General features: G+C 41.5%; 1 protein-coding gene across 1 annotated transcript in view; it reads right to left on the reverse strand.

The window, feature by feature from the left end:
* The window catches only part of LOC123982471 (glucagon-like peptide 2 receptor), a 12211-nt gene extending 8846 nt beyond the window's left edge, over positions 1–3365 (reverse strand). Inside the window, exons 1-3 of the mRNA XM_046067997.1 lie at positions 2880–3365; positions 683–779; positions 497–601 (exon numbers count right to left, since the gene is read on the reverse strand). Coding sequence (XP_045923953.1) covers positions 497–601; positions 683–779; positions 2880–2975 — 298 coding nt within the window. The 5' untranslated portion in view covers positions 2976–3365. The remainder of the gene's footprint in view (positions 1–496; positions 602–682; positions 780–2879) is intronic.
* Between the last annotated feature and the right edge of the window lie 8687 nt (positions 3366–12052).

A 12052-nucleotide genomic window follows, 5' to 3' on the forward strand; every position in this document is an offset into this window, starting at 1 on the left:
AAAATAAAATTTTTGACCTGATGATGGCGCTAGATGTAAAAATAAAGATAACTAAAGTGATTATAATTCATTCTGAAGGGGATATAAATGTAATTTCATGGAAATCCTTTAGAAAGTTGTTGAGATATTTCTGTCTGGACTAAAGCAGTGGACCAGCCACCCGCCCAAAATTGCCATCCCTAGAGCCTAGCATGACTAAAACCTAATTAGAGACAGAAGATTAGATTAAGTTCTTCTCCATAGCTGCAGCTGGCACGGCCAATGGCTACTGCTTCCCATTTAAAATATGACTGTGCAATTAAGTGCACTGTTAAACACGTAACCTGTGACCAGCTCGTAGAGCATCTTGTGATTCACTCAGTGATTGATTCGCCTAAAATAAATAAATTGGCAAAAAAAAGTCTGAATAGTACATGGTAAAAGCTACAATGATTTATTTATTTGTGACCTCATACAATAGTTGCTTTTGAAGCAAAGTGGTAAAAGGTAACATTACCCTCGCTGATCCATGGTAAGTAAGAAGGACAGGGGGCCGACACATTCCCAGGAGATGAATGGGGCCAACACACAAACATGTCAAACGTTCCTTTACAGTAGATCCCTGTAAAACAAGAATAATAAGGATTTCATAGGTAATAACAATCAAGATAATTAACATAAGAACACTTGACGGCTGTCTTACCATTTTCTGAGAGTGTGCTTGTTGCCAGAGTTCTGTTGCAGTTCTCCCAGTATGCGGTCCGTTTAGCTATCAGGCTTTCAAGGACTGAGCCTGTTACCTGTATTTAGAAGAAAGAAGTGAATGCTGGCATTAAACTGTACATACAAGATTATCATCAAGCTGATCCTATAAAACGGTGATAATCTGATTGATCGTTTCATTTGTAGTTCCTCCCTACATATGAATATGCAGCCCTTTGGAATACAGCTCAGGAACTGTGGATCCATCACTTCAAGTAACTCCTTTCCTCATAGTAATTTGATTCATTATTTATTTGAAAATACTGAATAGTAAAGTTTTATTATTTTGTCTTAACTGAACTAGTAGTGACTTTAAATTGTTCATTAATTGTTCAAATGTGAAACTCACTGAGTGAACTTAAGCAATTAGGTTGAAACAGTGACCGTTTTGATATATTGTGTAGAATGGCTAATCATGCAAGACCTCCAACCTAATCAATACATTATTCGTCAGTCATGGCAGAAATGCTTTGGATAGAAAGAGTATGGGGTGTTCCTGTCTTCATATACTGTAGGTTTGCATTGGTTTAATTAAGATACATGTGACTAATTTCAGACATGTGTATGAAAAGACACTGTAAAAAGCCTCTATTTAAAGAAAGGGCACTTTAAACCCAAGTACGATGCATGCTGGGAAGTGTGCTATTAAGCTAACAAGGTTTGTAAACAGCTTAATTTGATAACAGTCTTATCTATAAAATTGATTTAACAATATAGAATGATTCATTTAATTAGATTAATTCTAAGATTTTACAGTGTGTTCACTCACCAACATATTTTACTGTATCTGCAGCCTCTGAATTGATGTGGTGAGCAGTGGATGTTGCAGTATTTGTATTTACCCACTTGGTGGGAGTGTTTAATAAGGACCACCTTCACTTACTGAGGGGACATATTCACCTGTGTATAATCTGTAGTTGATAGAGGCAATTTATCAACCTGGCTTTCTGCATTAGTGTCTTGTCTGCAGCAATGCAAACACACCTCTCTATTTATTCTTGATGTTCAAATGATATGAGCAGTCTGTGGGTGTGTCCCTGACTAAAGGTTATTGTATTTGACATCATATTAATCAATGCACAGTCATAAATTATGATTCTTCCTTAATTTGCTGTCATTAGTGAGATAAATTAGCATTTCCTTTATTTTAAGACGCAAACTGCAAACCACAGCTTCCATCTCTGTCATTCATAATTCAGTGTCCGAGCCGAGGACAGCAGCTCTCCTATCTCGGCCAAACAGTCCCAATCTTCACACCCCAGTGGGAAAGCTGCTGAACTCTGCAACCTCTTTGTGTCCGTTTGCCTGCCACCTGTGCCACAATGATTTCTCATGTGAGCTGGCTGACAGAGGACATTTCAATTCGCCGAGGCTTGTCTTGTCAAGAGCCTGTCCAGAGTGGTATCCCCACTGAGGGAAAGACAAGATCTGCTGTCTCCCAGTCTTCCCTGCGGTCTCCCATGACACTGAGCTTGCTTCAAATCCTGCCACAGACGTAACTCCCATGATTATTCACTTTATTATAACACTGAAGACGAAAGTGAATTTGCTTGAAACTTTTATGTGGCCGTGATCTTGTTTGTCTTATATTGTTAGCGTTCCTCTGCTTTTTTTTCTTTCTTTCATCCCTTAAGAAAAACATCCCTCTCATTTGATTTTCAAAATAGATACCAAGTTGTTTTTAAAGCATGTCACAAAACTTGAATTTTCAGGCAATGATTTCAGAAGCAGATACTGCAGAACAAGCACATGAGCAGTGGGACCTCCTTTAGACCAAATACCAAATGAAAAAAGAACTAATTTAAGATGAAAAGCATCCGCTACAATCTGTATTTTTTATTTCGCTGCAGTCACTGTAAGCTGGGTGTTTGCTGTGCTGCTGTGTGTCATGAGAAACACGCTGTGTTATATTGCCTCATACAGCAATTCAGATGGAGAATTATTTTGTGAAGCTAAGTTCTGTTAAAAACATTTAATTAAAATGAGTTGTTAAAGATTCAGGGACTCTTGACTCGTCTGTGTCTGTGTCAGACAGCACCAAGTTTCACTGTGACTCGCTGTAAAGTACAAAGCTAAGTAATGCTAAGAATGTTAAGAAGTTAACCAAAAGGCCTACTGTATGTTAAGTTTTAATTTACCTGGTGGTCGAAGATAACAAAGAGGAGTAAAAGCAGGAATGTGTGTCCTGCTGTGGTCCCGGTCCTCTTGTGCCAGAATGGCAGCTGGGTTGGCATGGTGCTGTGTGTTTACATTGAAAAGCAGGTGTTTCTAGTTTCTCAGCAGGTTTGCCGCCTCTCACCTCACCCCAGCACTCAGGCCCCTAGCTCATGCTTGCTTTATCTCCCTACGCACACTCAGCACGGTTCTCCTTGCCTTGCCATGTCAGGTATAGTTGATTTGAACTTGATCTCCTTGCAGGTAGCTCCAGAAAATATTCAGAATTTGATGGATGAATTTGGAGGATGAGTTGCAAGAACAGAAAATGTTATCCCACCGTTTCCCTAATTTTCCTCAAAATCTTCTCGATCTTTTCCACGAATTTTCCAAGAATCCAAGCAACTTTATGGTTCTTTCAATGAACTGATCTTTGACGGAAAAAGTTACCTCCTAATGAGAGATTTTATTTGGAGGGTTATCTCAGGTGAAGAAGTCCTCGGCAGCAGTTCCAGTCTTCCTGTCCATGAAGACCTCTCTGTGAAGGAGGTGGATCTGTCTGTTCTCACTGTAGATGCAGCACAACTGAGAGCGCCTGGGGATCCTCAGATCGCCTCTCCCATCTCGTACTCCCCTAACCAATCAAGATATGGCCCAGGAAGAGACGGCTACATAAATGGACTAACTTTGTTGTCCAGGAAAACTGATCACACAGGAGCAAATGGCATAGTGGCTAGGTCTAATGTACCAACAGACGCAAATACATTAAAAAATACCATACATGCAGACACAGACCAGCAAATATCACCTGTACTGCAGACAGAGAGGGAAGGCACTGATCCCTCCCTTCTGTTTAGCAGTCTCGCATCAGGGCATTACCCAGGATTTCTGACACTAATGGGGATTTAGTGTAAACTAACAGCACTGAAGCCAAACAAAGGCCAGCAAATGGGCGAGCAGAAAGCCAAAGCTGCCTGCACAAGCCTCAGGCCTGCATGACGCTTGTGACTCTCACTACACATTTTCAGCAAATCTTTTCAATCTATAAGTTTGTTAGCAATTTAGATTTAACCAATCTAACATTAAAAGGAAAAAACTGCAAATTGACAGAAAGTTTTCTTTTACAGCCACAATGAAAGTAGTTGTTTCCTTTATTAGTTATTAAAGCTGCATGAAAAGATTTCTGGGGGTGTGGAACAAGCTAAAAAATAGAGACCAAAGTTGTTTTGGCTAATGTGCTAGCAAACAATTCCTTATTTAAACATCTAGCAGATACAGAGCAACATAGCATTTATTTGGAGTCATGAACTCCATGGACTCCTGAATGGAAGTCCAGTATTCGCTCCTTCTTTAGCTGTTTTGGAACTTGTAGCTGCTACATTCATCAGCTTGTTAATAACTTTGTCTGTTGCACATTGGGGCTGGGCAGGTATCATATGGAGGTTTAATTAAAGGGTTTTTTCACTGAAACCAGACAGTTATGTTTTCTAGCTGGAAAACTAGCATAATTAGCTAGCCAGAGTTTGACAGGCTGAAAACCAATAGAATTAGCTAAAAGAGGAATAAAAGCTCCACAGAGCTGCAATATTGGGTGACATTTATTAGTACGATCAAGCAACACACTTCGCATTACTCACAACCCTAACCAAAACAACATGGTCTAGCACTGAAAAGCTAATAGCAGCTAATATCCAATATGAATCATGGGAAATATCTTGGATTCCACATTATTAAGATGAAAGTTATTAGAAGACAAAAGCAATATGAAATATGAGGAGGCAGGTGAAATGAAGAGACATACTTTTGAACTGAATGCGCAAACCTCAGTGATGCATCATGTGGAATTGTGTGTTTTTATTACATGGTGATATAGCTTTCAAATGTCCCCGCGAATGTGACAGAATCCATTGCAGAGAAAATATATAGCATATTATTGCGTTTCAAGATCTCATAGTGCACCAGTCCTGCCATTATTTGTGACTGTGATGTATGAATGAACCGGTGAAATTAAATTTTTCCCCAGCTCCATAAGCATGAAAATATATGGCTGCAACAGGCCCATATGTCCACATTGTGTGTCTAATAAACAGAGAGTAAAGATGACTTTTAGGACAAGGGAAACATACATACTTATTTTTATATTGTAATTTGAAAAGATTCAAATGGCAATAAAGCATTTTGTAGCAGACATGGCCTCAGGGTGCTGCTAATATGGTGGGATTCTCATTTCACTCAGAAGGGAAGAGGCTGAAGAGGCTGTCAAGGAGTTAATGTGAGAGTTCAAGTGTGGCCATTTGAAACCTGCATAAACCTTTTGATGGTGAAAACCTCTCTCAAGGTTCTTGCTCTTTTGATTATATTCATAAGAGCTTCATTAGATGTAAACACAAAGGACTACAGTTCAGTCAAGCATCAATATTTTCATATAAACAAATTGAAGATGTTAATGTGAAAGAGTCCGCTTATGATGAACCCGCTGAGAATTAGCATTTACTCTGCAGTTCCCTTCGGCTCTGAGTGTTTTAGCATCTTTAAGCAATTGTTTTGGTTTTACTGCCGACACTTTTAGTGTTTTGGATCAGTCTCAATTAGGGTTGGGTAGGGATACCGATACCAATAGAGTCTTTCATTCGATACCTTGCATAAAATTCCACCTGTTGTAGCCATAGTAGTTGATTAGTAGCCTATTATTATATTTTATTGTTGTTATGGACAAGCAAGGTTATCTATTTTATTATTTCTTCATAAAAATATTGGGAAATTACGTGTGTTGAAAGTAAACAATGGAAAAATCTTTTGTTAACTTTCAGTCAATAAACTGAATTGAAAGATCTCTGCGAGTGTTTTTTCCTTTATTGGTGAGTCGCAAACCTCCAAAAACAACAGTCACAAGTATAAAACAAGAAAGGAGTCTGTTTAAAGAGGTCACTAAACTACACTAAAGACATAAACAGAGGAAAAGAGAGGCTGCATGTCCAGCCGATCAAATTCCCAAAGGACTTAGTGGAGACCAAAACAAAGCTGAAAGACTAAATATTGGAGTTGGTGGACAGAGTAAACTAAAGAAAGTGCTAAAACTGCTGTGTGTTTGCTTGATGTATAAATACAGCAAGAAACTGTTCACTAATGTGAAAGTCGGACAGCAAATGGAAGCTTAACTGATAAAGTCAACACAGTTCTTTATTTCTAATCTGACGCTAAGGGCCGCTAGTTTGGCAAGATGCCCTGGACAGAGTGTTCTGTCCTTACAAAAGAATGAGGAGCAACAGCAGTAATTGTCTTATTTGATTTTTAACCAGTGTTTATTTCATATCAAGTTAAACAAAGTTACTACCCCTCAGTACCACTCACTCATTTTGTACCACTGGAAAAGCACAAGTAGGCAATCTAATCCCACTTCAGTTGTTTCATACCAAACAGTACAACACTCAAGTGTTTTCCCATGATATCTGGGTTAAGATGTTTATATATAAATATGTATATATGATTGTCTCGAGAGATAAACACACGAGCCAGACAAACAGAACAAAACAAAAGCTCAGGACTAAAATGAAGTTTCCTTCTATGTCCTTCATGTAGGGAGAGGAGCATAGGACTGATTCATTTTTGTCTTAATACTTCTTACAAGATGATATATATATGACGTCTTTTGCCAGTTTGATGATCTGCAAATAGCCAACTTTTATTCCTCCGAGACTGTATGAGAAATTTTATTTTCATAATTTCATGTAAAGCATATCGCATTTATGGTGAGTTAAGTTTTATGTCAAGAACCTATATAGAATATAGGTTTCTATACCTTCTATTCTGTTCTCACCAGATTTATTTCAAACAAAACTCTTGACATCAAATAATGAAATGTAGGATGTTTGGTTTGGTTAAAAAAAATTTAACATTAAGTTTATTTCATGACCACAAAATAATAACATTAATAGTTGATGTCATAAGTAACGTACGTCATGCAACACTGAAAGTTGTAAAACCAAAACAATGAACTGAACGACACTGAAACACTCCCTAAAACCGTCTAACAAAAAAATCTTGTTTTTGATACTCCGAACAACCCTATTTACATCACACGTAGTCATTTGATTAGTTGTTAATATAGAAATACTGAGCAGTGCAGCTTGAAATTTCCTTGTGTTGTAAGGCCTGTTGCTTGTTGAGAAAATATGTTAAGGACTGTAAAGGTCGTAAATCATGTATCAGAGTTAACTCCATCTACGAATGCCACAAAATGAGTGATGGACTCACCAAGGAATGTATGACTGCATGCATGTGTGCTAAATATGTTAAAGGAAATTCAACTTTCATATTGTTTCACCTGATTATGTACCACTGATTTGTGATATTCACTGCATTCCAGGGGTCATGGTCGAATAAAGTATTACCTGCAAGTATTATCTGCCTTTGTTAACAACTTTTCCCAGAAAGTGTTTTGACAACCCCCACAGGAGGGTTAGAAACGTGTCATTTCGATTATAGATGAACACATGGGCTCATAAATAAAGCTAGTTATCCAGCTAGTTTCTCAACACGTATTTTCTGGTTGCATTGCACTGGTCTGTTGGGGTTACTGTTGGTGGAGAGATAGGCATCTGTGCTTCTTGACAGTTTTTTAGTGGTGGTAAAGGCTTCCAGTTTAGATTTCAACTTTAAAGGTCAGGTTACACTGACCTTGAAATATTATTATGTAATATATTCTGTTTTCCCATCAATACAATTGAAGTCTATTATGAATGTATTACATAAATTTCCCCTCAGCTGACACAGAAAGCCATCAATTCAGGGAGTGAAAGTTGAAAGAGGTCAGCCACATTAACATGCCTGCATGTATCTCCTCACTGCACCCCACCTCAGTGCAGATCCGTCCTTAGATAATGTGGAGGGTGGTGTTCTTACAGGTATTAGGTAAACACAGCACTGCAAATGTTTACGATCTCCTCCACATGGGTTAGAAAGTGTTTAGCGGACAGGACAGGTGCTATGTGGAAGGTTAAATGGGTTGCGGTGTCGGCGCGTAAACTGTTTGGTTCTCTGATGCCTGCAGGCCTGCCCTGCTGTGTTTGGGAGTTGGAGCATTGGCCATTTTTCAGTTGAAGAGTATAAACATTTCTTGGTAAAGAGGCAGCCTGGTATGAAGATGCTAGAGAGGCATTAGCTGACTAAATAACCAGAAAACACAGATAGTTGGGTTATGACCTGTTAAGTAAACTTCGTGAATTGACTAATATTCCAATTAAATCATGTCAGTGAAATTGACATCTGCACTCTTGTTGTGCAAACTGTACAGTGTACATTTGTTTGTACATGTACAAATGCGTATGCTGCACATATAGAACCTGTGTATGTGTCTTCCATATGTTTACATTCTTGTTGAGAAAGAGTTACGGCAGGGTAGAGGGGGGGGGCAAATTGCAACTCTCAGCCAGAAAAACAAACAACCTGAGGGCCATTGAGAGAGCCCAGAGCGGCTCAGGAACATCCTGTCCACCGGTCTGCCTGGGTCAACACCAGACACCGCTCCAGGCACCACATCACTCCACTGCCAAATAACAGCATCAGAACAACGTCAATGTGGTATACGACCCCCAGGCCCAAGGTTGTGCAAGGAGGAAATCACTGTATTCTCTGATTCCAAGCAAACGGCTTCTTACAGGAGAAATCCATGGCATGAGCTTTAGGTTAACTAAGGCTTTTCAGCTGCATGTTTTCTTTAAATCTCATTTGCCAGTTTTCCAGGTTTTCACAAATAATTTTGTCACTATCTGATCAAAACCAAATACAGGTTTTCAAGCAAATATTAACTGACATAATTAACAATAACAAATATTTTAAAAAATAGTTAAAAAATATACTGCATGTCTCGCAGTAGTGCTGATAAGATGGAGGCAACAAACAAAGTTGAAAAGAAGATTAAAAAGAGCACATGCGACTGCTCACAAGAACATACTTCACAGGCCTGACTCGATCCGGCGACCTCGTGTACAAGAGGGGGACACGCTGACAAGGGAGCTAAACCCAGTTGCCACTTATGCCAATACATTTTCTAAGGTGTCGGGAATGAGGTTTACTCACTGCACAGTCACGCTGGTTTCCGTCACAAAATCAGCGGGAGCGGGGTCAAGGAAACAGTCCCGTGCAGGTCTCTAGTGTGTTTTATGTATTTTATTCTGCTTTCCATGATTTGCAGTTAAAAAAATATTGGCCCTTCATGCAGCACTCATGTTCATCCGCTTCTGAAACCAACCGTTATGGCTCCTGTCTCTTTAAGGTGCCCCTCCTCCTTTCTCTTGATTGGCCAACTTCCCGGAAGCCTGCAGAGGGGCTTGTGAAAATAAAGGAAATAAGGGAAAATTTCAGGCTACTACCTCTTCTTCTTCTTGTTTTATTGGCGGGTGCTGGTGACTTTCGATCACTGTTACAGCTATGATGTTCTACATACTGCCACCTGCTTTACTGGAGGGGAATGTAGCAAACATTCCAAATGGTCAGCGGGGTTTTTGTATTTTTTAGAAAGTTAACAATAAGGGAGATTTACAGGTAAATATTTAAAGAGGAGGACAACGGCATAGAATGGTAAAATACGGGTGAATCATGGGAAAAACGGGAGGTTTGACAGGTGGGGTGTGATTATATACAAAGTCAAAGCAAATACACGAACAGACACAAATTTGCGCAGGAAGTTTTGAATAATGCCAATTTGGGCAACCTGAATAAGCAAAATTTGCACCAGTTGAAAATATTCAACTCCAGGTAAATATTCAGTGGAAACCTTTACCTTTGAAATGCAAATTTGCAGCATTTACCAACTGCAAACCATCATTTCAATTCAACATTCACAGGAACAGATAAAATGGAGTCTTTTTTTTTACTTGTACCTCAAATACACTATAATACAACATGGATGAAGCTATAATTTTTGTAAATGTTGTCTTATACAGTATAACTTGCAAATACATATTTGCTCTTGCACTTTTCTAGTGTGATGGGGGCCTTACAGCAGACTGGATTTGTTTGCCTGCTTTGACTTCCCTTCATAAGCCAGTACAGCCCCTTAAAATATGGCGTAATGCACACTTTGAGCTACTCAAAATTGATTCTGATTCCGATTGAGTTCTTCAAGTGTGACTGTAGCATTTTAGGGAGGACATAACACCATATTCCTACTATTCCTAAGCAATAAAACACCACTCTTGCTCATTTCAGTACACTCAGTCTGATATGAGAAGTAGCTTATGGTGGCTAATTTTAGCAAACTCTAGATTTTAATGTGACGTCAACTAGATTTGCTATTTTAAAACATGTAACAGATTAACATTCAAATTGTGTATTCATGAAGAACAAGTAAACACACAATGTTTATTGAAATGTTAAAACGTAGCGTAAAAGTGGCACCAGCAAAAAAAGAGTAAAACATAATATTCTACCTAAAGTTTGCAAACATATTAGCTACTAATCATATCAGACCAAGAATGACTGCAGGGTGTACTGAATTGAGCAAGAGTGTGTTTTATAGCCAGTCAAGAAATGAGGTTCCCCTTCGAGGGAACTCGAACTGCGTCGGTGACGACACTATGGGAACGCCTCTGGGCGTAACAGGGCTGAAATCATGAATGAAACTACTCCAATCCTATTGCCGTTGCTAGAACGGTAGCGTGTGACGGTGTAACTGGAGGCGTATATAAGCACGCCGGCATGAGAGCCCTGCAGTGGTGGCTAAAATCCAAGGGATTCTCCCCGAGGGGAAATTCGATACGGGTTACGAGCAGGTGCCTTCGTTCCCTGTCAGTATGGAGGAAACCTTGGTTCTTGTCCCAGGGTCCCGTGTTGGGAGTGTCATGTCGCCAGACAATTATTTCGACAGACGCCTCACTCGCGGGGTGGGGTGCGGTCATGGATGGCCGCTTTGCGAGAGGCTCCTGGCAGGAGCATCATTTCTCTTGGCACATAAATTGCCTGGAAATGTTGGTGGTTTTCAGAGCTCTGAGGAGTTTTCTGCCCGCTCTCCGCGGTCGCCATTGTCCTTGTCAGGACTGACAACACGGCGGTGGTGGCCTTTTTGAATCACCAGGGGGGTCTGCGCTCTGCTGTCCCTCAGAGCGACATACGTCCCTGGGACCCAGAATCAGGGAGCAGACCTGCTGTCGAGACAGGGGCTGAGCCCCGGGGAATGGAGACTTCACCCCCAGGTGGTGAGTTATTATGCTCCCCTGAGGAGGGACCTGCTGTCTCAGGCGGAGGGCCAGGTCTTTCACCCTTGCCCCGCCCTGTGGAGACTGTGGGTCTGGCCCCTGAGGGGGCCCAGTTCCTGGAGGCGGAGACAATCGAGACGCTGCTCAGCTCCAGAGCCCCATCCACGAGAAGGACGTACGGCCTGAAGTGGAATGTGTTTGCCACCTGGTGTAGAGAACGGGCAGTGGACCCAGTTACCTGCCCGGTTACTATGGTACTGGAGTTCCTCCAGGACCGTTTCTCTGCTGGCCTTTCCCCATCCATACTCAAGGTATATGTGGCTGCCGTGGCGGCGTTCCACACCCCTCTGAGGGATGGGCCTCTGGGGAGGCTTCCACTGGTCGTGCGCTTCCTCCATGAAGCCCGGAGGATGAGACCCGTGACTCGTTCCAGGGTTCCCACTTGGGACCTGGCGGTGGTTCTCGAAGCGCTGGCTGAGGCCCCCTTCAAACCCCTGGAGTCGGCTGAGGCCAAGCACCTGACCCTTAAGATGGCCTTTCCCCTCGCTATCACCTCTCTGAGGAGGGTGGGGGATCTCCAGGCACTTTCGGTTTCTCCTCAATGCCTGGAGTTTGCCCCGGGGAGGGTCAGAGCCATCCTGCACCCCTGTCCGGGCTATGTCCCTAAGGTTCCGTCCAGGTTGGCAGGGTCTACGGTGCTGCAGGCATTTCATCCCCCACCTCATGTGACGGCGGAGGACGGGAGACTTCATCTGCTCTGCCCGGTCAGAGCACTGAGTATTTACACTCTGAGGTCCTCCCGGTGGAGGAAAGCAGACCAGTTGCTGGTGTGTTTTGGGTCCCCCAAGGCTGGGCTCCCCGCTTCTAAACACACAATCAGCAACTGGATTGTTCAGACTATTTCCCTGGCCTATCAGGTGCGTGGGTTACCTTCACCTATGGCCGTAAGGGCGCACTCTACT

This window comes from Micropterus dolomieu, linkage group LG14 (genome assembly GCF_021292245.1).
Source record: "Micropterus dolomieu isolate WLL.071019.BEF.003 ecotype Adirondacks linkage group LG14, ASM2129224v1, whole genome shotgun sequence".
Taxonomy (NCBI): Eukaryota; Metazoa; Chordata; class Actinopteri; order Centrarchiformes; family Centrarchidae; genus Micropterus; species Micropterus dolomieu.